The 27224-nt window shown below is 43.7% G+C and overlaps 1 protein-coding gene across 3 annotated transcripts; it reads right to left on the bottom strand.

Annotated features, from left to right (window-relative positions):
- Nucleotides 1-220: 220 nt before the first annotated feature.
- CASP2 (caspase 2) lies at nucleotides 221-27224 on the bottom strand. Of its 3 annotated transcripts, none has more exons than XM_077345853.1 (11): nucleotides 27093-27224; nucleotides 23431-23581; nucleotides 20953-21120; nucleotides 18201-18282; nucleotides 15006-15100; nucleotides 11779-11955; nucleotides 8817-8945; nucleotides 8523-8613; nucleotides 3626-3775; nucleotides 3420-3529; nucleotides 221-3110 (listed from the first exon to the last, which is right to left on the bottom strand). In XM_077345853.1, the coding sequence occupies exons 2-11, from the start codon at nucleotides 23578-23580 to the stop codon at nucleotides 2976-2978; spliced, it is 1287 nt and encodes a 428-aa protein (XP_077201968.1). In that variant the 5' UTR covers nucleotide 23581; nucleotides 27093-27224; the 3' UTR covers nucleotides 221-2975. The 3 variants fall into 3 exon arrangements, 2 of the variants coding, with proteins under 2 accessions (XP_077201968.1, XP_077201969.1); XM_077345854.1 differs by lacking the exon at nucleotides 27093-27224 and adding an exon at nucleotides 23835-24586; XR_013232701.1 differs by lacking the exon at nucleotides 221-3110 and adding an exon at nucleotides 8372-8427 and having other exon boundaries at nucleotides 3416-3529.

Below are 27224 nucleotides of genomic sequence, written 5' to 3'. Positions count from 1 at the left end.
ATCACTGCTCGGTCAGAACATCTTTATCAGTGCTGTGGCAAGCCCAAGGTCACCCAGCTGGCTGCATGTGGGGGAGTGCAGAATCGAACCCGACTTGCCAGATTAGAAGTCCGTACTCCTAACCACTACACCAAGCTGGCTCTTAAGCCAACCCACCGGCTGCATAGGAACTCTAGAATCAGAGGCAAAGAAAAACTCACAAGATGAGAGGAGACGCATCTGTTAGGAAACTGAATTGCTTTATTATTTGCCCACGGAGGCGGTCAATATACAAACGTCTATTATCAAAAATGGCAGTGATAACAACACGGGCTCCCCTTTTCCAAACGCAGGGAGAGACAGCTGCATGGACACAGACACCAAGCACCAATCTGTGGAGAAGTAAGGACCCCAACTCTGCTTCTCCTTTGGCCACAATATGAACTCCTAACTGGCACGCTGAGCTCAATATTAAGCTGCCCACTGGCTCTGAAATAGGTTTCTTGTATGGAAAATACAATCATCTTTAAAAATCCAACCAGGAACTGCAACAAATATAACTGTTGAGAGCTCTGGTTTCCCCCAACAGATATTTCTATTTTTTTCCCCTTAATTATATTTGTTTTAAAACTATAGCACAAATTATTGAGCAAAGAGGATTCACAGAGCTCTTCAGAGTGGAAGGGCAGCTAATTCAACTTAAGGGGCTTGGCCCTTGTCAGCAGGTTTATTAGGGTACATGAATACAAACCAGTGGACAACAAACCCAAAGTTGCAACATTATTGAGAAAAGCAGGAGGAAAAGCAACCTTTCGGATCCTCTGCAACAACCCAATTAAACGCCGTTCTGATTCTTTAGGCACCAAGAACTTTTGTGCACTGGAGTTTCACCATTGGAGCACACCTTTATATGAATAAAGGAAACTGACATTTCACCCTTTACTTAAAGGAGACCACCCCTAAAAGAACTAAGAACTGCTTACAGTACTATAAATGTTTAAAAGGCATTAATAACATTGTTAGTCAAGCAGAACTCCCCGCCCTTACCCTTGGCCACTTCCTCGGAGGGTATGTCTAGTAGAAAAGCAAAAAGATTTCCTTCCCATGATGCATCAGCTGAAGTTAGTAATTCTCCACGAATTTAAGGGATACGTAGCTTTGAAGTAGCAATATTTTAAAATTATTAAAGCAGTGCAGCGTAGACCAGCTAAGAGAAAAAAGTGCATGGTCAAGCCCAGGCCTACGGGGGGTCTGATTCCAATAATCCACACTAATAGACCGATCTCCTATTCTACCACTCACCCGACGGCTAAACTAGAGGTTACCTGTAGCATAGGTGGAGTCAGTGCTCCACAAGTTGCATTTGGCAAACCTACCACCCCAGAGTAAGGCAACTATCACCTCCACAGCTGTTTTGGCTCAGAAGTAGGAAGGAACTGTAGGTTCTCCTTCTTCCGTGCCACAGTCCAGAGCCAAATTAGGCCCTGGTGTGTTTAGGAATATGAGTGACCCAACGTCATGTCTGTCTGCAAAAAGGACAGTCGGGTTGAGGTTCGTGTCACAAGTAACTTCTAGGTTTGCCCAAGGTAAGCAGCGGTTACACCCAGGCAGGCCCCCCGCAAGAGATCAGTATACCTGCCTCCTCGTTCAGAAGAAAGCAGTCAGTCTATATACACCTTACAAAAAGCAAGATGATAAAATAATCTCTATAAAATAATAGTCTTAACTTTTTGCAGCTGCCAGCAGGAGGCAAGATCAGAGTCGCAGAGGCATTTTGCCAAGGACTCCCTGTTGATGCATGCGTGGCTCAGGAAGGGAGAGAAGGAATTGGGAGTGATAGGAAAGGGCAGGCAAGGAGTACAAGCAAGAAGGACCCCTTAAATAAAACTGCAAGACTGCACATAATGCAGCTTGCCACGCTAGGCCGACGTTAGAAATCACCACTCTGGATCTCGGAAACACAAAATTGGTTCTGATGTACTCGGGAGTCTTTACAGAATGCAGATGCTTGACTGACTGCTTCAAAAGCCCCTACTGATTTTTTTTTCCTATGACATAGTTAGAAACAAGCCTGTGGAACCTCAACTTCACATACTCTCCCTGACCCGCCCCATTCAGCACAGTTCAAAAACCAAACAGTTGCTTTGAAGGAAGCAAATAAAGTACTGCTTTGGTTTGGCTGCAGCAACCAACTATGGTTTGCTGCAATAGTAATTAGAATGAGATTCAGGGGCCACTCAGAGCTAGCCAGCCACACCAGGGATAGGAGGCGGTTCAGCCACAGCCTCCTGCACCACCAACAGGTGGGCAGACACCTGTGCAAATGCACTTCCTCTCAGGTTTAGGGCAAGAGTCACATTTCAGCTTAGCCAGCTGTTTTGTTGCTGCACAGCGTTGAACATGAACTTCTCTTAAAGCGTAGAAATGTATATAAAACTATAAAAGACATTTTTCAAAACTATACATTTTCTCTCCCCCCCCCTTTTTTTTCTAAAAGAAAAAACCCCATGGGGTAATTTTCCCCTCTTCATGTTCCTGTTTGTAACAAATGCCCATGAACGGGTCATCATTAAGGTGCCACCCACCATTTGCAAATTTGAGCATCCAAATGGAAAATGAAGCTTATAAAAACCTGATGTCAGTTACAGGAACCCGCCATAACCATATTCTACTGGAGAGCAATGTTAGTGAAGCTTTCACAGGCATTAGGAAAACCGGCTTGGCTAGCCACTGTCTGCTAACTTACCACACTGTTACCTGCTGCCTTTACCAAGGCTCAAGGTAGCTCATATAAAAATGGCAGAAGCACAACAGAGACGTGGCAACGCTCAATGGCTCGTCAGCCAAACGGTTTCTGAATGAGGCGGGTCTGACACCTCCTGTTAGATGCCATAAGGGAGAGCACCTCCCAGACCCCCTCAGACAAGTCGTTTCATAGCCTCAGGGCTACAAAGAAAGTCATCCCCATCACTGCCTTTAGGGAAAGAACGGCAGCGTTAGTTCCCAGGGTAGATGCCTGGGAATAGGTACAGATCCCGGCAGAGAGTGCTGCAGTACTCCGACATCTCCTTGCAGCGGTGGAACTCTGTGCCAGGGGCATAGCCTTCCCGTTGCTTGATCAACCCGTTCACCTAAAGACAGAGAAGATAACGTCAGGCTGAATAAAGGCCGAGAGAGTTAACAGAATTTTTCAAAGCATTTCTCTTTGTTCAAATATCACTGAACTTCAGTATTTACAATAAGACATTACTTATTCATGCCACTTACTCTGTGGGGGGCATTAGATACAAAGCTAGACCTCAGAAAGGAAAGCGCAAACCTGCGTTTAATTATTGCGGCTCTTCTGTCACAGGGACGCATGGGTATGCACGCAGGCGCACAGGCATGAGGCTCAGCGGAGAGGGAAACATTCAGAGCTTTCCAAACGCAAACCCGCTCACCTTCACAAGCATGTCCGCCACGTGCGTATTCTGGGAATCCTCTGCAAACACGGAGGTGAGAGCCTCAACATACCAGGAGCCTCGCTTGGTGTTCCGCATGGCCGCTGTGCCTGTAAACGAATAAACACAATTCAGTTTCTATTTCAGCTCAGCTCAGTTCAAAGATGCGATACTTTTGTGCTATTCCCAGTTCTTAACCCAGATACCTTTCAAACAGGCGTAACCACAGATCATATCAGAACATGTGGGCAGGCGCAGCCTGGAATTCTCCTCCAGCTTAGCATCGCTTTCTTCGCAGCCTGGAGAATCGGCACGTTCACTCCCATCTATCTGGTCCACTCCCCGGTCAGTCTCATCTATTAAGAGGAAACAAAAGAACAGAAACACAAACACATGCAGCTCTGTTGGGCTTCTTTTAAGGACACCATTCAGTAGTCAAACAATACCCCTAGCTGCGTACTTCTACCATCTAATCATCACACAACAGCGTAGAGTAGTGGTCCCCAACCTTTTTCAGGCTGGGGACCGGCAGCAGCAGGGAGGGCGAGTGCCGCGCATGTGCGTTTTCGGCCACACATGGCCCTGCTTCCCTCTCCCCTCCTCCCACAGTAAGAAGCTTGCCGGGCCACAAGCTTGCGGCATGGGAAGTTTCTTACAGGGGGAGGGCGGGGAGAGGGAGCCACAGTCTGGTGTCAGGGCCTTTGTGGCCCGGCACCGGGCCGCAACCCGGTGGTTGGGGACCACAGGCGTAGAGCATTCATGTTAGCTAGAACTAATGCTCTAACCTTCTGCTGTTCTATAGGGGAGATTTCAACAGATCCCCGTATTCAGCTAGGTTGTGCCCCTGTGGACAATGCTGTATAGAATCAATTACACACGTTTTCTTCCACTGTCCATTTTATTCCTTGATCCGAGCTAAATTTCTTAACTCACTGCATTCGGATGAACGTAAGATTCAGGGGTTTTTTGACATCCCAGAACCTTGATATAACTGAACCAGTTGCAAAGTTTTTATATCTTGCCATGAGAAATCGTGAATGTAGTATGTCTTACCCTAAAGCATGATCTTTGCCTATGTTTTCACTAGCAGTGGATCCTTTTGCACTTTCCCTTCTTATATTGTACTTTTATATGCTATTAAAGGCTTGTTGTTGTTGTTGTAGTCAAGCAATGCTTATCCCTGTGAGGACAAGAGCCAAGCATTCCCAGACCATTCCACTCTTTTGGGCCAGGATGAGACCCTCATAAGCCACTTGTGTCTACATTATATGCCCGAGACCTTAGCTGACCAGTGGACGCTGGAGGCACGGCACTGCTACCAATGCACATGGGATTAAGAGTCTTACACTTGTTGCATGAAAAGCAAGCCATGTGCAAGCCAGGCTCTGATTCCTGAGATTTCTGAAGGCTCCCACAGAGATTGGCAGAGGAAGCTAGTAGCGGAGGAGCAAGGAAAACTAGCTGCTGAGCATCTAGTTTTATTGTAGCGGGATTTTTAGCTTGTAACCCGGCGTGAGCCAGCTTGCCAAGAGCAGCAGGAAATAAATTTTTAAACAAACAATATTTGTAATGACAAACAGCAATCCCTTCCAGCTTTCTCGCTCCTGTACTTGTAGGAAATGTTAGTAACAGTCAAAAATGGAAACTTGGCAACCCCTCCCCTCCCCCCAGTACTGATACCTACCGAATTGCTATTTTGGACTGTATTATACACAAAGATAGGTTCCCTAATTAAACCAAGACTTTGGAATTCATAAAACACATGGCAGCATGAAAAATCAAGGTTCCAACTGAAATGGTAAAGAGTGCTAGAATCAAAATACTATAAGCAGGAAAGACAAGCAAGTTTAGGAGTACTCGTAAGAGACTATTATATCTTTCTTGGACAGATTAGAAGCAAGGTTACCAATGGCGAGAGAAGCGAATATGGGAGAAAAGCATGAAGAAAAACAGTGTTTCTAAAACCATGAACCCAGTGCCCATCATCATGCCTTTTTTATAATCACCACACCCCTCCCTCACACAGTACAAAATACCCAAAGGACTTCTTATATATAGCAACACACACATATATAAGCAGTTTAAAGGTGTTAGGGTAAACAGGACAGGAAAAATCTGGGCCAGAGCTCTTTCTTGTTGTTAAGACATACATGGAATGTGTGATATAACACCTAATAGTTAAGACAGAACTCTCTGGAGTTGTAGAATACACTTCGAAGCACCGATCACCCAAGTAACCGAAACAAAACAGATGCAATAAGGAACACGGCATAGGAGCCATTACTGTTTCTCCAAAAGGAAAATTACTGCAGTCAGTAAGGCTGGCAGCATTGGACTCTCCAGCTGTGGTTCTACAAAGTTCAAATCATGAATGGACACATCTACTTCAAGAAGGGAGGGTCCAATTCAACTCTCAAGTCATACAGCAGATACCCCAGACCCAAACTCCTGTTGACACATGTGGAAAGCAACTCTGCTTGCCCAAAGGTATTACTGCATATACCAGAGAGTTCCCCCTTCCAGCTGCAGACCTCTGTGCCAAATGGCATCCATTCCCATAGGTCCCTCAGGAGTTGATTTCCAGTGGGGAAAAAGGGCTGTAGACAGGAGTGTGGGGTGGGAAAGTCCCACTGTGTAAACAGCTCTGCTCACAATTATCTGGCTCATGTCTGAATAAAATCATATTGATAAAAGTATGTTTAAGAGCCTCTTGTGGCGCAGAGTGGTAAGGCAGCCGTCTGAAAGCTTTGCCCATGTGGCTGGGAGTTCAATCCCAGCAGCCTGCTCAAGGTTGACTCAGCCTTCCATCCTTCCGAGGTCGGTAAAATGAGTACCCAGCTTGCTTGCTGGGGGGTAAACGGTAATGACTGGGGAAGGCACTGGCAAACCACCCCGTATCGAGTCTGCCATGAAAACGCTAGAGGGCGTCACTCCGAGGGTCAGACATGACTCGGTGCTTGCACACCTTTACCTTTACCTTAAAGTATGTTCAGTCAGCTAACACCTGCACATTTACACAACTTAGCCTGCTAGTAGCAAACCTGCAGAACAAGACCAAACTGCCAACCGTTAAATTGTGATGGTCAGTGAAGTTAAAGGCAACAACTTTCTTCAAGGTCAGAAACTCTGTCTTGCCTCAAGGAGACAAGCTTAACCTCAGCTGATGCAAAGCTCATCCCAGCAGTCCTGACTTCAAAATCTATTCAAAGCAATTCCTCCTAAAGCTGACACAAAATTTGGCAGGCACAGCATGCCAGGATTTCTCACATCTAAGAGGATTTCCACAGGAGACAGAAAACATGCTTCTGCTTCCAGGCACTGACTAGCCCAAGATGTTGTAAATTAGCCGAAGTTAATGATGAATGCCGTGATAAACTGTTCCCATAATAGAAATCTGTTTTTTTCACTGCCCAGGTAAGACTGGAAAGAAAGCTCTAAAGCAGGAAACAAGGAATCTAAGACGCTTCTAAGTACAGGGGGGGAAATGGCATCTCTCTTGTAATCAGCTGTGCTGCTTATGTCTTCTTATACTGATTTCCCTCTAAAATAACTAGCTTTAACCTATGCATTCCATATAAGCACTCTCAGTATGCTTTCATGAAAGTGACTCTAGGAAAAATAATGTATTTTCTAGAGCAGTGGTTCTCAACCGGTTGTGGCAGGGCAAGCCGCTTGGCTGGGGGGGGGGGTGCCATCCATACAACAGCCTTGCGGGGTAGATCATGATAGAGTGTTCGTCTGTCTGGAGCAGCAGAAAAGAACGAGATCGGCATGGTGGGACAAGAGGCAGAACTGAACTGAGAAACCCTGGGGAAAAAACAATTTATACACAATCATGAACGATGGATCTTCACGCCATTGGTCAGTTTGGGTTTAATTTCTGTGCAAGAACACTGGCATTTAATGGTTGGGGTCACCACAACATCTGGGGTCTATTAAAGGGTCATGGCATTAGGAAGGTTGAGAACCACTGTTCTAGAGCATACAAGAATAAAGTAAAATGCAGAAATAGTTGCAAGAGCTATCTGTTTTACCTAGCTCATGCAGGAAGGCTTACTCAGATTCTACATACACAGCTGCAGTTGAAAGATCAACTAGACCTTGCAATTGTCTTCACTTCAGAAGATGTGATGGGACAAGCTTTCCACTTGCACAAGAGCAGGGGGTGGTGATTTCACCTGATTTCTAACTTCCCCAACACTTTCTCTGCATCCCCCTGTGCTCCATGGAATCTCAAAATTCCAGCAATGTCTGAGGACACAGAAGGCTGCTGTGCAGAAAAGAAACCAAGTTAAGATCCAACACCATCAGTTCCCTCTGTCTGTGCAGCTATAGGACTTAAATCACAGTCTCCCTGAAACACTATATAGGCAGTGAAAGTTGTAACCCATCAATGTTTCCAATGACTTTTCATTTCTCACATCTATCTCTGTATTAGTCTTTCTCTCACACACAGAGCAAGAAAAGAGTCTGCCACTAAAAATTAGTGGAGGAGAGAACATTTTGATGCCTGAATTTCTAAATCTTGCAAAGCTGTCTAGATATAATAGAGCAATGGTCTTAACAGAGAAAGTTGGAATCTCAGAACCATCAACTTTCTCAGTGGATTTTCCCTTTTGAAGGAGATCGTAATGCTTCTGTCTTACAGAGGATTTTCCAGAAGATGCACTGCTAACCCCCAAAGCTGCAGTTAACTCATTCCTTGAGGTCCAGCAAAAATGAGAGTATGTCATAGTTCAAGCGATGAGAGTAAAAAAGAGCAGCTGAGATAAAATTCCAGCACACAGATAAAAACCTCTGGATGCTGGTTTGTGATTAGTGTGGCTAGACAACCTACACCACACATGCTTGACAGTGGGAATTATTACAAAGGGTCTCCCTGCTCCTTCCCCATGGTGCTGCAGGGTCTGTGATGCACTGACCACATGCCATGCAGAGTGAGAAGCACTTACAGAGAGAGGTAGTGGCAACAGCAAGGCAGGGAGGTGAATGTGGGTTCCGCTTACACCTGAGAGAAGCAAAGAGGAGAGTTGAGAGCAAGCTGCACAGAAAGGGCGAATGGTTTGTGAGACCCACCCATCCGTTCCTCATCCAGTCACTTACCTCCCCGGCATGCCTGAATGAAAAACATTTTGGGCTTGTTTTGCAGTCCGGGGCAGTTTGCATTATCAAAGAGCCTGAAAATTTCCGGCAACTGTGAAAAGGACAAGGCGGTTAGCAACGTTCAACAAAGCACCAACACCCACGCTTTCCTAGACATTGCCCTCCCCTGAACACCCTCAATTCTACTTCAGGTCAGGTTCTGTTACAGCAGTATTAGCCAAGGGTTGCCAATTTCATCTACCTCGCATGACTGACCTGCTGCCCTAAGGAGGAACCCCATATATGGTAAAGTACCTGAAGTAGTTTGCCATCCACGCCATAGACTCCACCCTCTACGCCGTGTGAGAGAAGTGACACCACGCAAGAATCTACTTCTCTGTGAGCTGGATTCTTTGAAAATTTTTCCAATTCTTCCTGCATTTCCTGAAGACAGAACTAAAATCAGTGATTCTACGATCTGCATGTCCTAGCTAACTAAAAAATGCAAGCTTCTGACACATCACAACAGAGTGAGATTTATTGCAACCACAAAGGGGACAGATTAGAGGGGGAAATGCAGAAAGAGAGCAAGGATCCCCAACGGGGTGGCTGTGGACAACGTGGAACTTGCCTGGCACCTTTCCTGGCACCAAGTGTTTTTACAAGGGGCCAGGGCCAGGTGGGGCTGTTCCCCAGCAAGGTTTCTTATCTGCCACTAGAAATTTAATTGCTGTGCAGATTTTCAAACATGTTGCTTTGGCACCAGTTTGTCACTGTTTGACTGAAGGTAAGCCGTTCTTGTCTGTGGCTGTGCCCGCCGTACTATGTCAGAATTCCAAAGGTGCCCGCAGGCTCAAAAAAGACTTGGGGCCCCCCTGGATTAGAGGGCACGGCTTTCATCCAGCAAAATAATTCCAGGTTTATGCATGATAAAAGGTTTATGCATGATAAAAAAAAAACCTGAAGTCATTAAACTGGAGGAAGGCACTTATGTCATACATTGCAGAAATGTAAAAACTGCACATTAGTTTATTAAGTAACTTTTTGGAAGCAAAATCATCGGCTACAGGAGACTTGATTGCCAAGAAGTTAATGCAAAATAAACTCATGAGGAGGGCAGTTATGGAGCAATGGCACCAATTTGCGGCATACTGGAATGGGAGAACGGAAGATGCTGATTGAATTGTTTCTGGACTGTTACTGTATTGTATGGGACTTACATATTACAAGCGGTGTGTGTGTGTGTGTGAGGAATCCTAAGAAACTGCCACCAATTCACCACTGCCTTATTCCCTCAGTGTTACAGGCAAGAAATGAGGAGAGGTACTTTGTCATTGCCTCTGCCCATATAGCAACCCTCAGCCGTCCTTGGTGGTCTCCCATACTGAGTACTAACTATGGGCAGCCCTGCTTAGCTTGGGCTATTCAGGCCACTGAGGCATGATAAGGGAAACACGTGAGCTACTGAAATCTCCTGATCTATGCTATAAAGCAAGCAAATCTGTCCATTCCTGCCCACTTCCATCCTTCCTTGAACTCCTCTCCAACTATTTTCAACCATCTACTTCCATCACCACCTGCACAATTAGGGAACTCAAGTAAGCAGAAATCCTGACCTTGTCCGTGGACCTTTTTCTCTGGCTAGCAAGAAGAACCTGAATATGAAGTTTGCTACTAACAAGAAGCTGAAAGCCCACAAGAAACTGCAAGAGGGGGAGGTGAGAAATGACATAGATGTGAGTGGGAAACCTTTCGCACATAGAAGTACTCAGAACTTCCTTCTTCAGAAAGCCCTCAGGAGCTTGAACTGGTGAGTGTCTGCATTTCTGTATTTGTCTTGCTTTAAAAGGGTCATCCTTCAACCCTCCCATTTTCCTTATGGTTAGTTCACAAGTTCTGTTTTTCTGCCTATCTGGGGCCCCCGCCCAGTACACAGAAACATCTTATCTGCGGTTGGTCTTGTTCTGCTGTTTTCATGACCGGCACTTTGCCCTTCAATACCATGACGAAGGTTTACACGGTGCCACCCAGGCACAGAACGTTTCAGAGTACCGGATGACAGGCTTTCATTTTCAGTATGGACATCAGGACAGTAAAATGCTGCAAGTTATAGACTCTGAAGAGCCTCTTGTGGTGCAGGGTGGTAAGGCAGCTGACATGCTGTCTGAAGCTCTGACCATGAGGCTGGGAGGTCGATCCCAGCAGCCGGCTCAAGGTTGACTCAGCCTTCCATCCTTCCAAGGTCAGTAAAATGAGTACTCAAGCTTGCTGGGGGGTAAAATGTTAATGACTGGGGAAGGGAATGGCATACCACCTTGTATTGAGTCTGCCAAGAAAACGCTAGAGGGTGTCACCCCAAGGGTCAGACATGACTCGGTGCTTGCACAGGGGATACCTTTACCTTTATGGACTCTGAAAAGAACGTGGTTACAGTTCATTGTTCCACCCTTTGCAGGTTTCCTGCCAAATTAAGCATGCACAGGATTGGAGAATCATCATGGGCACACTTACCAGGGAATAAAGCTCACTGAATTCAATGAAGTTTATTTGAGTACAAAAAAGGATATATACCAACCAAGGAAGACATGGAGTGAAAATGTCCTCCCTGCTGCTGTGCTTGCAACCCTTTCCGAAGCACAACTGAGTGCACCTATTTTGTTCCAATTTAAGCTTGCCTAACTTTAACTTTAACCAGGTTCTAGCCTCACAGTAGGCCAGTGGCATACGTCACCAGTGCTGAAGGCTATCCTCACTGCTGGTATACTAGCAAGTACTCTTGTTGGGAAATTATTTCAATATATACCACCACTACCACCCATAGGCACAAAGCACCTTAAAATGCAGTATTGAGACAGGGATGATGATAATTCCATATGGTACATCTGACAGCCTGTATATAACATCATCGGGGATATGGGCAGGGGGGGGGGAGAGTTATTGGGAGGTATTTTGATTTTTGCCTGCCATCTTGCTGCTGTTATACTGTTTTATTGTTAATATATTGGGGGGGCGAGTGTTTTTGGTTTTATTGTATTGGGGCTACTGGGCCCATTTTACTCTGCAAGCTGCCCCGAGTCAACTGGTCAGGAGGGACAGGATATAAATGTAATAATAAAATGAATGGAAATGAAATTAACACAAATGTTTGCTTAAGCATCAACAAGCGTTTTCATGATAGAAAGCATGTCAGTCCCTATGTCTCCAGAAACCCAGTGTTTCTTAACAGTAAGTTCCAGACGCAGGCATTTGTCATACTTGCTCTGTTCTCCAGACTCACCTGTGCAGTCTGATCATGCTGCACAAACACCCGGTAGCCAAGGTATTCAAAGAGTTTCTGTAGCGCAGCATGGTCCACATCCCCACCAGAGCGGAACTCTAGATCCTTCTCACCGCTGAAACGCACGTTGCTAAGTATGAGTGCCAAGCCTCGGGGGCGCGAGATCAACCTGTATGCCTGTGGAAAGCAGAATCTGATTAACCCCATTTCCTGGCCCATAAGAAATTAATACAATTATGAGATGCTAATAAAGTTCTTCACTATCAGTCAGATAGTGCAAGGCGAACAAACCAGTCAGTCCTAGAGGAGATCGGCCCGGACTGCTCCTTAGAAGGCCAGATCCTGAAGATGAAACTCAAATACTTCGGCCACCTCATGAGAAGGAAGGACTCACTGGAGAAGAGCCTAATGCTGGGAGCGGTTGAGGGCAAAAGAAGAAGGGGACGGCAGAGAATGAGGTGGCTGGATGGAATCACTGAAGCAGTCGGTGCGAACTTAAATGGACTCCGGGGAATGGAAGAGGACAGGAAGGCCTGGAGGATCATTGTCCATGAGGTCGCGATGGGTCAGACACGACTTCGCACCTAACAAAAACAATCAGATGCACCTAGGCAGTTATAGACAAATGCAAAGATACAGGTGCTTTAGGGATGTCACTGTGTACAGACTGAAGGCTAGCAAAATTCTCAACAGTAAAGACTAGATGCTAGTGTTTAAGACACTTTGCGTTTTTTTCCATCCGTGTCCAAGCCTGCTGCTCAGAAATGGGATTCCAGTTCTAAAATATTGTTATGTGCCACAGTAAAAACAGCTATGCCCAAGAATGTATGGGTGGGGTGGGGAAATCAAATGGCTGCAAAGGAGCTAAGGGGTACTGCGCTTCAGGACTGGACTAAGAAGCAAAGGAAGTTCCTAGGTGTGTGTTATCATAACAAGGCATTACAGAGGAGGGAAGGGAATAAGAACATGGGGAACATCAAAGCAGATTGGTAGCAACACCTGCCTCCATTGTTTGGTATAAATTTTAAAGAGTTTTGTTGATGCTCACGTTTTCCCAGTTACAGCTATTTTCCAGTAAATATTTACTTCCTGGATTGGCACTTCTTTCTTATTGCCATAACCATTCTGCTTTTGTTTTGTTGACCTCAGCCTTGGTCTACAACCGGCCTACACATGCAGCGAAATTCAGGAAGGTCATCCGAAAATTAAGCTGGAGGGTATTTGCAGGAAAAAGGGAGTCAGCTTGAATAGGCAGGAGGAAATCATTTTGAAGTTTTTAATCAAGAAATACAATGGCCAGCTAGCTCAGTCACAGGAAGGTGTAGTATGGCACAAAACAAAGCACCGCAGGAAAAAACTTAATCAGGACAGCCAGATCTGTAACTATTATTTTTATTGTGCTTCAATTCAATCAAGGTTCTTTTAGATACAGTATCCTATTGCCTGGCCTTGCCTAACAGAAAGGACAGTCCTGCCTAACAGAAAGGACTTTCACTGACCTCAATCTGTAACAGATGGAAGCTACTCCAGAGAAATGTCCTAACCTTTTCTCATCCCTGTTTTCCTTATCTGGAAAGCCCTCCACATACGCCTCTTCCCCACCTGAAGCCTTACCACTTTCCCATAATTCTACTTTCAAAACCAATGTAGGAAATTACTCCCAGGTAAATCAAACATGCTCTTATTCTCCTGCATATCAAGAGCTGCTGCCCCCTCAAGCCTTCTGACTTGTGTTCATTCCTGGATTTGTCTGCGTATTTTCTCAGGTCTAATATCACTGGCTGCCCCGCAGTTCTATTCCACATGATCTATTCCCCAAACCACTGCCAGGACTCCTGGTTGGTTCCCTGTCAAGCGGAGCCATTTTCTGAGTAAGATGCTTGAAAGGGTTTTTTCCCCCCTGCTCTATCTAGCCAGCTATACATGCTAGCCATTCACTCCCAACTTTAAACCACCAAGGTCCTTTTTTCAGATTTATGAATTAGTTCACTGATTACAGCTGGATACAGATTTGAGGGGAGGATGGGTTTGAGCCTCATCTTCCAGAAGATTCCTTGAAGACAGCAAGGTGACTGAAGGAGATCAGGCGACAACAGGCCTTTCATTTTCTATAAAACGTAATCTAAGCTAGACCTTCCTTCTTTCCCTACCCTACTTGCCCTCTCTATCCCTTGTAGTTGCATGCACCATATTCTACATCAATTATGGACTTTGCTGCTTGCTTAGGACTGAAATTTGCCAGAACTTGAAGAAGACCCTCTTTAGTCAGTATTCTTAAGAAGTCAGCTTTATTATTTTTGCTGGCCTGAACTATACACTGGAACAATGCTGTTCTGTTGCTGTGAGTTCACTGGCCCAAATTCAGGTTAAGGGTTCAAGACAGAACAGTTCTCTCACAGGTCAGCCTTGATACTGCCTCACCAAGCTTCACACATCTGAATGTTAGTAGTTCTCAAATACTTTAATGCTATAAGACAGGGGTAGTCAACCTGTGGTCCTCCAGATGTTCATAGACTACAATTCCCATGAGCCCCTGCCAGCGTTTGCTGGCATGGGCTAATGGGAATTGTAGTCCGTGAACATCTGGAGGACCACAGGTTGACTACCCCTGCTATAAGACACTCCCAGAAATCCCTTTCCAGAAAGGAACAGGTAGGGCTTCTTGTGCTCTACATGCTGTCACTTCTTTCCTCCCTCTCTTCTCCCTTTCATTCTCTGTAATATACACTGCATAATGTTGGTAAATACTGTGTGAATGTTGAGGGGAAGGTACTGGTATCAATAGACTCCTTAGTATTTTGATACTGTAGCATATATAAATACCACCTTTACTGCAATTGTGTTAATTGGTTCTACTTAATAAACCTTTTTCTGATATTCTGCTAAACTCCTGCCTTGATTCTTCCAGCCAACTCTGCACTGAAGACCCATCACTTCGTCTCTTGATTCCCACAAAAATTATTCCTTCTATCTAAGTGGCTAATAAAACCCATTGAAGTCAAGGACAACCAAGGAGAAGGTTCTCTACTTTGATTGGCAATCTTTCTGACTCTGGCTTCAGTTTGGTGAAGTAGGCGTGTTCATGTAGGATGTGGGTCTGACTGACATGAGAACAGATCACACTTGTTAATACCATTCAGCCCATGTATGAAACTGTCTTTTTTGTGGATTATCTACTTCTTTAGAGAGAAGAGATGCTCTCAGCTTCTACAACTTCAATTACTCACCAGATGCTGGTGAGCACGGTAGAATGCTGGTGTGCAAGCCTTCACTTGAGGGTAATGTGGACCGTCTCCATTATCCAAGGAATAATCCATTGATTCTGCAAAGAAGAAATTCAAATCATCAGGCAGGAAGATGATGTTTTAGCAATAAAACTTAAAACTCCTATGCAACTACAATAATTTGGGAAATACCTGGAACCATTAAGATGTCAAAATGGAAAATCTTTTCACTTTAATAGAAACAAGCTCTTTTTGAGTATCAAAGCATTTTGAAGCAACCAATCATGGTAGCTTGGGAAAAAATTTTGGACAGAATCTGTACCTAATTCATGGAAATTGCCAAGCACTTAGAAGCTTTTAAGGTTTTATCTGAATTCAAAGCTAGATAATGGCTAAATGTTTAACATTAGATTTTCTATAATTCCCTTAGCAATACTGTAACGTTCTTGTTTATTCACCTACATGCATAACTTCCTTTGTAAGAAGCTATCTTATTCACTCAGTTTTTGTCTTATCTGGAAAACAGACACATTTGAAAAAAGAACAGATATATCAGCAACTATGACAGGAGGCAGAGCAGCAGGAAAAGAGAGCAGAGCTAGAGGGGATAAAGAGAGACCCAAGACCCAAAGACTCCGCCTACTGCCAAGAGCTGGATCAGGTCTCAGGAGGAAAGCTGGGCTGCTTATAGAGACCTATCACTAACCTCCTTCACAATCACACCAGACTTTATGAAATGGTGTGTTCGATAAACAGGTCAGAGGTGGGGGGAGGACATCAGACAGAAGACTGTCATGGGCTTGCATAGCTAATTCTTTAGTTATATCCTGATAACACAATCCTTGACTTAGGTATGACTATCCTCTGAATAAATATGCACAGAACTGCCACCGTGAATCTTTTAAACAAGTGTCTTGCAGCAGTGTATAATTTGCAAGGTTATGTGCACTTAGGAAAATGTCTTGCTTGTTTATGCACAACACTGTAGACCAGGGGTAGTCAAACTGCGGCCCTCCAGATGTCCATGGACTACAATTCTCAGGATTCGCTGACAGGGGCTCCTGGGAATTGTAGTCCATGGACATCTGGAGGGCCGCAGTTTGACTACCCCTCCTGTAGACAGTTTCAAATATCTAGATGGACCCAAAAAGCCACATTGATATATTGTATGATCAGTTGCTTTAAGGCTCACATAGCATCCAAATCATCCTGGTATTTCTTTTTCAGCGCTATTAAAAGCACCCCATTTCACTCCTTGTTTGGGGGTGGGGAGACACTTTTAAAAACAAAAGACACGTTGCTACTACGTTCTGTGACAAAGCTTTTCGGTGTTCAGTGACACACACTGCATATTTTCTGTTAGTCCCATTGGATTTCATGGGGCTATCTCCTATAAGACTGTTTTAAGACTGCAATCTTGGAACATACTAGGTCATTAATAAGTACATTTTAGAGTGGAGAGCTTCAGTCTCTGCGCAAAAGAATCTATCTAGACAGGTAGGCAAAAAAATTAAATAAAACAATTCTTTATATTATAACTTCAACTTTTGAGGTGTTAAAAATAAAAATTATGATAGTGACACTTTTAGAGGTTGTCAACTTTAGTACTAGTTTAAAAATTAATTCAGTTTATTTCAATGCCATGTAGAAAGGGTATTAATAGCTATTTAAGCTTAATACATACTATTCATGTAACACCCAAATCCACGCATATATGTACTTTCTCTGATTTTTCTTCTCATTCCTGTTTGATTCTCAGAAAGCTGAATTTTCATGATTTCCACAAACCCAGGGACCGTGTCCTCTGCAAGCAGCCAAAGATGACTAATGGCAGCCAATTATAACTTTGTGCTATGCCCGTATTTCAGCTATTGCTAACAGACACAGATGGCAAAACTATCCACTGAATAATTTATTTGGTTACTGGTTAATAATGAAAGAGTTTGCAATTTAAAAAATCAGCAGGGTACAGCTGAATCCCAGAGATTTGGGCATAAAATCTGGACTTGGTGTATAAAAACTAGGTTAGCTTTCGTAACACCGTTTTACTTCACCCCTGCAAGTGAACTGCAAGAACTTCGCTAAAACATACAGCAGGAATCCTTTTTGTAAAGAGACACTAACCTCCACACTGTGATCTACTTTTTGCCGCTTTTAAGTGGTCAGGCTCCACAAAGTAAGTGGTTGCCATCTATTACTAAGAGTTTCTATTAGAAAGCATGTGCATTTCCTCAAGAGTTGGTCTTAAACAGGCAGAATGTTAGAGGGCATTTTATCTTTCCAGGAACCGACATGAGATAGCAGTGCAACAAGACTAATTTGCTGGGTTTCATTTGTTTTCTAAACTGGTTCAGCTTGGAGCACTACAATTATATTTACAAACATATAAATACAAAAACCTGGCACCGGTTGCTTATTCCCAATATACTTAAAATTTTAATTTACACTCATCATTTCTTAGTACATATTAGGCTAGTTTTGACCTTCCCATAGGACAGTTGTTCTTTATCTTCAAATGACTGATATAACCATTTCTTTTGTGGTTTCCACAACATCCTGGCTATTTCCAACTGCATTCCCAACAAGTATAATATACTTGGGTGTGTTCTTGAATACTGGGGAAAATATCTTCAGAGTCACAGATGTTGCCGAGGGTCACTAACCATGACCATTTTACAAAATCTCAAGGGACCTGTTCACAAACACATCAAGCAAAATTAGCTCTCCATAAAAGAACAAATTCTGGCAAACCCAAAGGTCGGCCACATACTTCCTTATTGCTTGCAAGTACATTTGGAGAGAGCAAGGGCAGGCCAGATGTGGAAGTGGTCTTTTCACACTAACTTCTTACTGTCAGTCCTTCAAAACACTGCCCAAGGCCTAACATATTTCCAGGTTTAATCTCTATCTAAAGCTCCTTTCCTAACACTGAGCAATGTTTGAACTTCATTCAACCTGAGACAGAAAAGGAAACTTGACAATTTGTCCTCCTTAGTGATAGAAAAGTCACTTCTTAAGTTTGTGAACACTGATAGTGTGTCAGGCAGGGCGCATTTTTATTTCAAATGTTTATGCCCAAAATATGGTTTGTAATATAATATGGAACTCCGGCACACTAAATATTCAATATTATTATTTTAAGGGGAAGTTTTAACCATCACAGCAGGGGGGGGGAGTCAAATTGCATTGTAAACTTACCATGATGCAAGCGTTGTCTTTTCTGCATGTTTCCTGATTCAGGGACAGGAAATGACAATCTTTCTTCATAGTCATGATTGAACTGTAAGAGAGAAACAGATCCAGGAAATCACCAACAAGAAGTCTTCCAGAAAGTTTTAACCAGCTGTGCAATCTTAAAACAGGATTGCAGATTCACAGATCCCCACACATCCGTCGATCCCACTACTTAGATTTTGGGTGACTACCTATAAAAGTATATTGATCAGCCTATATTGATTTTTGCTGAAAGCATGGAAAGTATCTAAATGATATAAAGAAACTGGGATGCAACATAAATCCCAGAGGCATATCAATACCAAGGCAGGGGTATCAGTGTGTATATACACTAGGTAGTATCTATGTGGATTTCTTTTTCTCACTCCAGAAGCTGACTACCAAGGGCAGACTTAGCCTTCCATTATGTCATCTGTGTGTTTGCCCTTTTCTATTTATTTATTTAATTACATTTATATATCGCCCTTCCCTAAGGCTCAGGGCAATTCACATGAAACGTAAACAAGAATACATCAAACTCAGGGATTGTAACGAATGAAAGGCAACAAAGAAGATAACATTCTAACAGTGTAAACAATCTAACAGACCATGGTTGATCAGTTCAATCCTATGGGTTCAAGGGAACTCATTCTAAGTGAATAGATGTCATAAACTGATACCGGGAAAAATAAAATACTACAACTGGGGATAATTATAGTGCGAGATATTTCCTAACAGTGGGAGGTCTGGCCTTCACCACAGGATACCTCAGACAGAGGCAGTGCACCCTTGCAAATGGCTGTGCACACACATTAGGATCAGAGGTATTTCTCTGGAAATTTAATTTAATCACATTGCCTTATACTATTATGCTGTGTACTAACAATACAAGTTCTTGATCTGCAACTATGGTGAATGATATTTCCTCAATATTTGCTCCACTTCTTCAAGCAACCGGGCACCATCAGAAGCAAAATGCCGAATTCAGTGCTTTCATTTAAAGGACAGAGTAGGGACAGTAACAGAACAGTATGCTGGCCATAGTTAAATGATACAGAAACAGGAGGACGCTATTCTCACTGAAAACAATTACGGCAACGGAAAGCCTGAGCAAAGCCCACATGTAGCTTATTTCTCTTACAGATGCTCATTAACACGACAGACACGCTGTGTGTGCTACTGTCCCCTTTGCAAAGTTCTCTGAAGCTTAATATACAATAAATACAAGTTACAGTTTGCTATATTCTTTGTACAGAATACAATTCCCATCTATTCTTAACTCTAGAGCAGGGGTAGTCAACCTGTGGTCCTCCAGATGTCCATGGACTACAATTCCCATGAGCCCTTGCCAGCGTTTGCTTATTTTCTAGAGAGAATAAGCAGAAATCTTACTAGTTAGTATTAATGTCACAATATTGTTCCAAGACACGGTAGAACCAGCGAGAAAATTCAAGTAGGTTCTTTTCCCATAAAGTTTTATTGCTTAACCAGAATATAAAGAAAATTTATGTTAATTCATTTCCTATAGCAGATAACTGATTCTTAAAGCATACTCCCTTTCAGGTTGGTTGTGGCTGTCATTTAAAGATAAAGGTAAAGCACCGGGTCATGTCTGACCCTTGGGGTGACGCCTTCTAGCGTTTTCATGGCAGATTTAATATGGGGTAGTTTGCCAGTGCCTTCCCCAGTCATTACCGTTTACCCCCCAGCAAGCTGGGTACTCATTTTACCAACCTCGGAAGGATGGAAGGCTGAGTCAACCTTGAGCCAGCTGCTGGGATTGAACTCCCAGCCTCATGGGCAGACTTTAAGTCCAACAGTATCAATACTGCATATGAGATTGATCAGAAACACTTAAATGTAACTGGAAGATTATTCCATCCCACCACCATGTTTCACCAAGTTTCTGGGGAGAATTCTGGAACTGATGGGATTCCATAAGAGCTGTTCCAGGTACCAAGAGACATCACGTAACATTTGGCTGGTACCTGCTGGACATGACTACAGATTCCATGAAGTCTGCTCAAGGATCTGTTCTGTCTGGGGAAATCTCATACAGATTGCTTCTGGGGCTATCTTCAACAGCAATGTTGTTTTGTGACAACGTGAAATTATAACAAGCAATTAGGTAATCCCGTCACTTGCGATCTGTTCCTATCCCTCATATTTAACTATGGGTCCTTTTTAGTGTTGTCCTGTGTAAAAAAAAAAAAAAAGTCCTAATAGCAAACCAAAAAACAGGACAACACATGAGACACTATTCATTTGAAAGTGTCTACAGGCTCAAAAGAAATTCCGTCTCAACATCTGGAATAAGTTCCTGACAGAGTGGTTTCTCAGTGGAACAGGCTTCCTCGGGAGGTGGTGGGCTCTCCATCTTTGGAGATTTTTAAACAGAGGCTGGATAGCCATCTGACGGAGAGGCTGATTCTGTGAAGGTTCAAGGGGGTGGCAGGTTACAGTGGATGAGCGATAGCGATGTGAGTGTCCTGCATAGTGCAGGGGGTTGATGACCCATGAAGTACCTTCCAACTATATTATTCTATGATTCTAAATCTCCTTACGCATGAAAGGCTACCAACATGTAGTGAAAGACACACAAGAAGCTTTTACTGGCCTTATGATAATCAAAAAAATCAACCCATGTTCTGAATCAGGACAGTCACATGAGAGGCCAGTGTGAGTTCACTAAACCCAGGTGTGCTCCTTTCTCATTTTTAATTTGGCCTTTCCTTACCTTTGTGGTTCCATTGCTCTGGTTGGGGATGGTGCTCAGGAGCATTTCTGCCAAGTGCTGCTGTTTGGTTTCTTGTAAAGCTTCACAGAAGGACAAGAAGGCTTTGGGACCTCTTTTAGGTAGTAAGTTTAGAAATTCTACATTTTGGCTGAAATTCCCATCCTTGGCCTACATCCAAGAAGAAAATATTAAAAATATATGACAATTTGAAAAATACGCTGTCACATCTGTCAAAGCCTAGCATGCATTCCATTTGTACCCTAGCTCTGTATTCCACATGACACACCTTTCACACCACTTAGAAAAGTCTCAGAGAATAATATGTATGGCTTTGACAGGAAAAGTAATATCCAAAGCATCATAAAAAACCTAAATGACCGTCACTGAGATTATGTAGTCATATTATGCTTGACGCTGATACAAAATGAACATTCCTTCCCTTGGGCCATACATACATACATACATACATACATACATAACTGATATATACATAATTTAATCAGTAACCTTACATCTTTTTTAAAAATTAAGTATATAATTTGTTTATGTTTGCTGCTGGAATAGTATGCCTCATAGTGTTTTCCTGATTTCTAGCCTTTTACATTATTGCAGTGTATTGGTGACACTGCAATACCCAGTAACACAGCAAGACCACTGATGATGAAAATAAAATTATAGAATGAGAATACTTCAACAGCAGCCCTCTGATTCAGGAGGAACAGGGTTGTTTGAAACAGAGAACTGTCTTAAAAAGCAAAAATTCTGTGAGCTGCTGGAAACTGACAGACAAAGCAATGTTGGTTCAATAACTGACTCCTTACGCCAACATAAAAGCTGTTTCAGAACTGAAACCTTTAACTGGTCAAGCATCTTGCTGGCATTCATCATACTTCCATTGCTGATGCTTTCCAGATTAGCAAACAAATCCATAAGTTATTAGCCTGCAATTTAATTAATTTATTCATATGAACTTGTCTGCATTGGGCACATAGAACATAATGGTATCTGAGAGAGAAAAGAACCAGCACTGCAATCCCATGTAAAGCCACTCCAATTTAAGCAAACTGATTTCCAAGTGGCTTGTTACAAGCTTGCTTCAGTCCAGCCTTCTTCAACTTTTTTGCCATTGAGAAACTCCTGCAACATTCAAGCTTCAAGAAACCCCAGAAGTGACACGATCGTGTAGAATCTAATTGGGAAGCATAGCTGTGAACATGCCCACCAGTAGCCTCTCCCCCTCCAGAACCATCATTGGCCATCAACATGACCATATATAAAGTCATATCACCCAATAAATGTTTAACAAATCTTAAAGATGTATAAAAATTAATTAACTCCCACCCATTTGGGAAACCCTTCCAGGGCCATTAAGAAACCCTAGGGTTTCATGAAACCCTTGGTTGAGAAAGCCTGCTTTAGTTAATGAAACTATGTAATCTATATTGCCTTTAGCCACTGCCAAAAGGCTTGGTGTGACTCTGGACTCCACATTACTCATGGAGGCCAAAGGTCACAATCACTGTCTGCAGGCATTTTACCACTTACACCAGGCCCGGCGGCTAGCACTCTACCTGTCAACATCTGACCTAGCCACAGTGATCCATGGAGCAGTCACCTTCAGACTAGACTATTGCAACTCTCTACGTAGAGCTACCCTTATATCTGATCTGGAAGATCCAGCTAGTCCAAAATACAGCAGCCTTTCACGTGAAGAGAACATATTTGATCAATACTCTCCCAGCTTCACTAGTTCCAGGTGGGAGACCAAATCAAATTTAAAGGTATTGGTATTTACCTTTAAAGCCCTAAACAGTCTGGGATCTTCATTCTGCAGGACCACATTCTCCCCGATGTCCCTCCAAGATTACACTTGAGTACACAAAATCAACTAAAGATCTACTAAAGAGAAATAAAATGGGCCTCAACCAGAGGCAGGGCTTCCTCAGCCCTGGCACCGGACTGGTGAAACATTCTCCCAAAGGAGACCAGGGCCCTGCAGAACCAAAAACAGTTCAACAGGGCCTGCAAGATGGAGTCGTTCCACCGGGCCTACCGTTGAGGTCCAGAACTCAGCAACACCCTATGTATTTAAATAGACATCTGCAACACCAAAATATCCAAAACATTGACTTATCACTTTCCCACACGCTACATGTGGGAAGAAAACAGATGCTCCTGGCCAGTAAAGGCTAGGAAAAACAGGAAATGTAAATATTTATTGATTTTAAATTTCTAAGGAAATACGATTATGTTTTCAGCTAGATTTATGTTATATGTTTTTTATTAGCATGTAAACCGCCCTAAGCTTCTTGGAAGGGCAGTATAAAAATCTAATAATAAATTTAAAAAACAACCATATTCATAGCAGCATGTTGCACTCAAGAATTTTTGTGTGTGTTAGTAGAATGTACTATAATGTTAGAAGATACGTTTGGACTGTTAAAACTTAAATCCAGTTTCTGACAAGACTCAGTGTACCTGTATAATCTCCACCATTTCGATAGTGATAACATCTTTTTCTATGAGATGTTCCAGCAATTCCTTCAGCACCAGCTGTTTTGCTAGGGAGACACGATTCCTTTTTAGGGCCTCTTGGTGGCACTTCTGCATACCGCAGGAACCCAGCATTCTACATGTTAAGAAAGAAGCAAATCCCAGTCAAGCCACTCCACACCTTGCACTGCTCACAATAGAAAGGCACACAAAGTTTACAAGGCAGAGTTTTGTAAGCGCACTTATGCTGATGTAACTGCCTACCAGTGAAATCAGTGGGGCTAGATTCTAAGAAAAATGCTTACGATCTGACAAGTGAGGCAAAGATTTTTGTGCTAAATCCACCTCCAAACAATAGACTAGTGACATTAGTATACATATTAACTTACTTTTAGTGATCCCTTTCACTTTGGGGACAGACTGCACATTCTTTCTTCTCTTCCTAATTGCAGCTTTGCATCATTTATACCCAATTAAGACAGCTGTATTAACCCCTGGTAAAAGGAAGGGATAACAAAAACCAAGAGCACTCCTCTGTTAACAAACTAAAAGCAAGAGATTGACTCCCAATGGAGGCTCAAATTTCCATCCACTAAAATGGATGTGCTTCACAATACTGTCCCATTTGAGTTTTCTAAATATACTTAAATTATTACAGACTATAAAGCCACAGACCACTAGAGCTGATGCACTTTGATAGTTCTTTTGTTTTAAATCTGTGTTCCTGCTGTTAATTCTCCAACAGAGGAGATGATAACAATGTAAGCTGCTTTGGAACCCCACTGGGAGAAAAGGCAACGTGCAAATGAAAGTAATAAAATAAGACTGCCCATATCTGTAGTTGATTCTTGGTATTTTGATTGTACTCCAATCATCCAAGCAGGTTACACTGTAACCTTCTGATCTCAGTTCTCATTCTATTTGAAGTATAACCCCATCGAATTCTACAGAATCCTGGGAAACACATCACATGCCTAATACTTCCAACACAAAGGCAGCAAGAACAGAGCTATAACTATAAAAATGCCATCTGTTCAATCAAATAACAAATGAGACCTAGAGCCTCTTCTCATCCTATTCTCCAGAGCAGTGTCACCTCTCACATATCAGACCTTCAAAGTTAAGTGTTTACTTGCTTCCCAGGCAACCCTTTAAATCAGGGACCCAACTAAGGAGGTGGTGAACTCCCCCTCACTGACAGTCTTCAAGCAGCAGCTGCAAGGCTACTTATCCTGGATGCTTTTGGCTGATCCTGCATTGAGCAGGGGGTTGGACTAGATGGCCTGTATGGCCCCTTCCAACTCTATGATATTAATGTAATGGACTATTTTATAGTCACACATCAGCAATTCCAGATGCCAACTCTGTCCTCCATATGCACTCAAGTAGCAATATTACAAGACATACATCAAGCCCTACCATCATAGGTTCATCATAGAGCCAGTTTGGTGTAGTGGTTAGGAGTGCAGACTTCTAATCTGGCATGCCAGGTTCGATTCTGCGCTCCCCCACATGCAATTAGCTGGGTGACCTTGGGCTCGCCACGGCACTGATAAAACTGTTCTGACCGAGCAGAGATACCAGGGCTCTCTCAGCCTCACCCACTCCACAGAGTGGGGAGAGGAATGGGAAGGCGACTGTAAGCCACTTTGAGCCTCCTTCAGGTAGTGAAAAGCGACATATAAGAACCAACTCTTCTTCTTCATTCACCTTCCCATATTTCATGTGAAAACAGAACTTCCATGTACTGTTATTAACCCTACTCTCATGCCAAGGATTACTGCCAGGACAACCCTCTGGCTCTCTCAACCACAGTAGCCTGCCCTATACTGTCTCACTAAAACAGTACATGGATCACACACGTGAAGCTGTCTTACACTGAATCAGGCCTTCAGGCCCATCTAGGTCAGTCTTGTCTACTTACACTCACAGTCACCCTTCTCCCAGGATCTCAGGTCAAGGTCTTTCACATCACCTACTACTTGGCCCTTTTATCTGGAAAGGCTGGAGACTGAACCTGGGGTCTTCTGCAAGCCAAGCTGATAGATACTCTTACCACTGAGCCATGGTTTTTCCCTCAGTAACAATTTCCATTAAAAGCAATAACTACAGAGGGGTAACTTATTGCAGCACAAAAAAACAGCTTTGGAGTGAGCTTTTTAGTTCACAAGTTTCCCCTGGAACAAAATTTACATCTCGTTAAATCTTTAAGGTGCCACAAGACACATTTATTTCTGCCACATAGCAGATTCTAGCACAGAAAATCAGCTCATCTTTAAACATAACATGAACCTCTTGCAAAAAGGGGACTTTTTAAAGTGCACAGTTATGCAGCGATAAGACTTCTGCTAATCTTTGAGGTGCCACAAGCGCCCTTTCGTTTGTTGCCATTTCACTTTCAAGAACTGTTTCCATTTCACTCTCAAGAACTGTCAACATTTGGTGGGGGGGAAGCAGTGCCTCAAGTAGCGATCCTTGACTCTCAAGGCAGCCACGCACAAAAATCCTGCAAACTTCCTAGCTAGTCAGAAGGGAAGTTCAGAAGTGTGAAGAAATGTCTTCGCATTAGGGCAGGTCATCATAATTTTGTCCCCTGGTTCAGATTTTGCACCTCCACCATCAGCCTAGGCTACACAAACATGGTGTGGTGGTTAAGAGCAGCAGCCTCTAATTTGAACTGGGTTGGATTCCCCATTCCTCCTCCACATGCAGCCAGCTGGCAAACTTGGAACAGTTAAAGCTCTCAGAGCTCTCTCAGCCCTAGCTACCTAACTCACAGGATGTCTATTGTGGTGAGAGGAAGGGAAGGTGAGTGTAAGCCCCTATGAGACACAGGAGGCCTGCTGGGTGAACTTGGGCCAGCCACAGTTCTCTCAGAGCTCTCAGCCCCATCTGCTTCAAAGGTATTTGCTTTGGGGAGAGGAAGGGGAAGGTGATTGTAAGCCCCTCTGAGACATAGGCCTGTTGGGTGAACTTGGGCCAGTCACAGTTCTCTCAGAGCTCTCTCAGCCCCATCTGCTCCAAAGATATTTGCGTGGGGAAAGGAAGGGGGAGGTGACTGTAAGCCCCTCTGAGGCATAGGAGGCCTGTTGGGTGAACTTGGGCCAGTCACAGTTCTCTCAGAGCTCTCAGCCCCATCTGCTTCAAAGATATTTGTGTGAGGAGAGGAAGGGGAAGGTGATTGTAAGCCCCTCTGAGACACAGGAGTCCCGCTGAGTTAACTTGGACCTGTCACAATTATCTCAGAGCTCTCTCAGCCCCATCGACTTCAAAGAGGAAGGGGAAGGTATCTGTCCGCCGTCCTTTGGGCAATAAAAAGCAGGGTACTAAAAAAAAAGAAACCCAACACCGATCTCTCCCCTTTTTCTCACAGGCACGACACCTATACTCAGAAAGCAGGGCAGACACCTGCGAAGGAGCCATCCTGAGGGCCTCATCTCCCCCCTCCATTTCCGTGAGAAAACGGGCATGTGTGTGTGTGTGCAGAGTGGACGCACCGCCCACGGGCTAAACCCGAAAAGGGCCGAGAGGAACTCAGGCTTTTCACTTCCCTTCGAATAGGCGCTCGATGCTCCTTCCTCCCCCCAGGGCGCCCGGATCAAGCCCGACCCCCTCCTTTCCTGCCCCCATCGCTGCACCTTCCTTACCTGAGGTAGGCCCCGAGGGCGTGCAAAGGCGCAGGCGCGAGCACAGGCTGGCGCGCGCGCGCGGCCGTTTCCCGCCTAAATTCCTCCTCCTCCCCCCCCCTGACGTAGTGGCGGGAACGGAAGGGAACGGCG

The sequence above is a fragment of the Paroedura picta genome, chromosome 7, assembly GCF_049243985.1.
Source record: "Paroedura picta isolate Pp20150507F chromosome 7, Ppicta_v3.0, whole genome shotgun sequence".
In the NCBI taxonomy this organism is placed as follows: domain Eukaryota; kingdom Metazoa; phylum Chordata; class Lepidosauria; order Squamata; family Gekkonidae; genus Paroedura; species Paroedura picta.
This window is presented reverse-complemented; position numbering and strand designations above follow the sequence as displayed.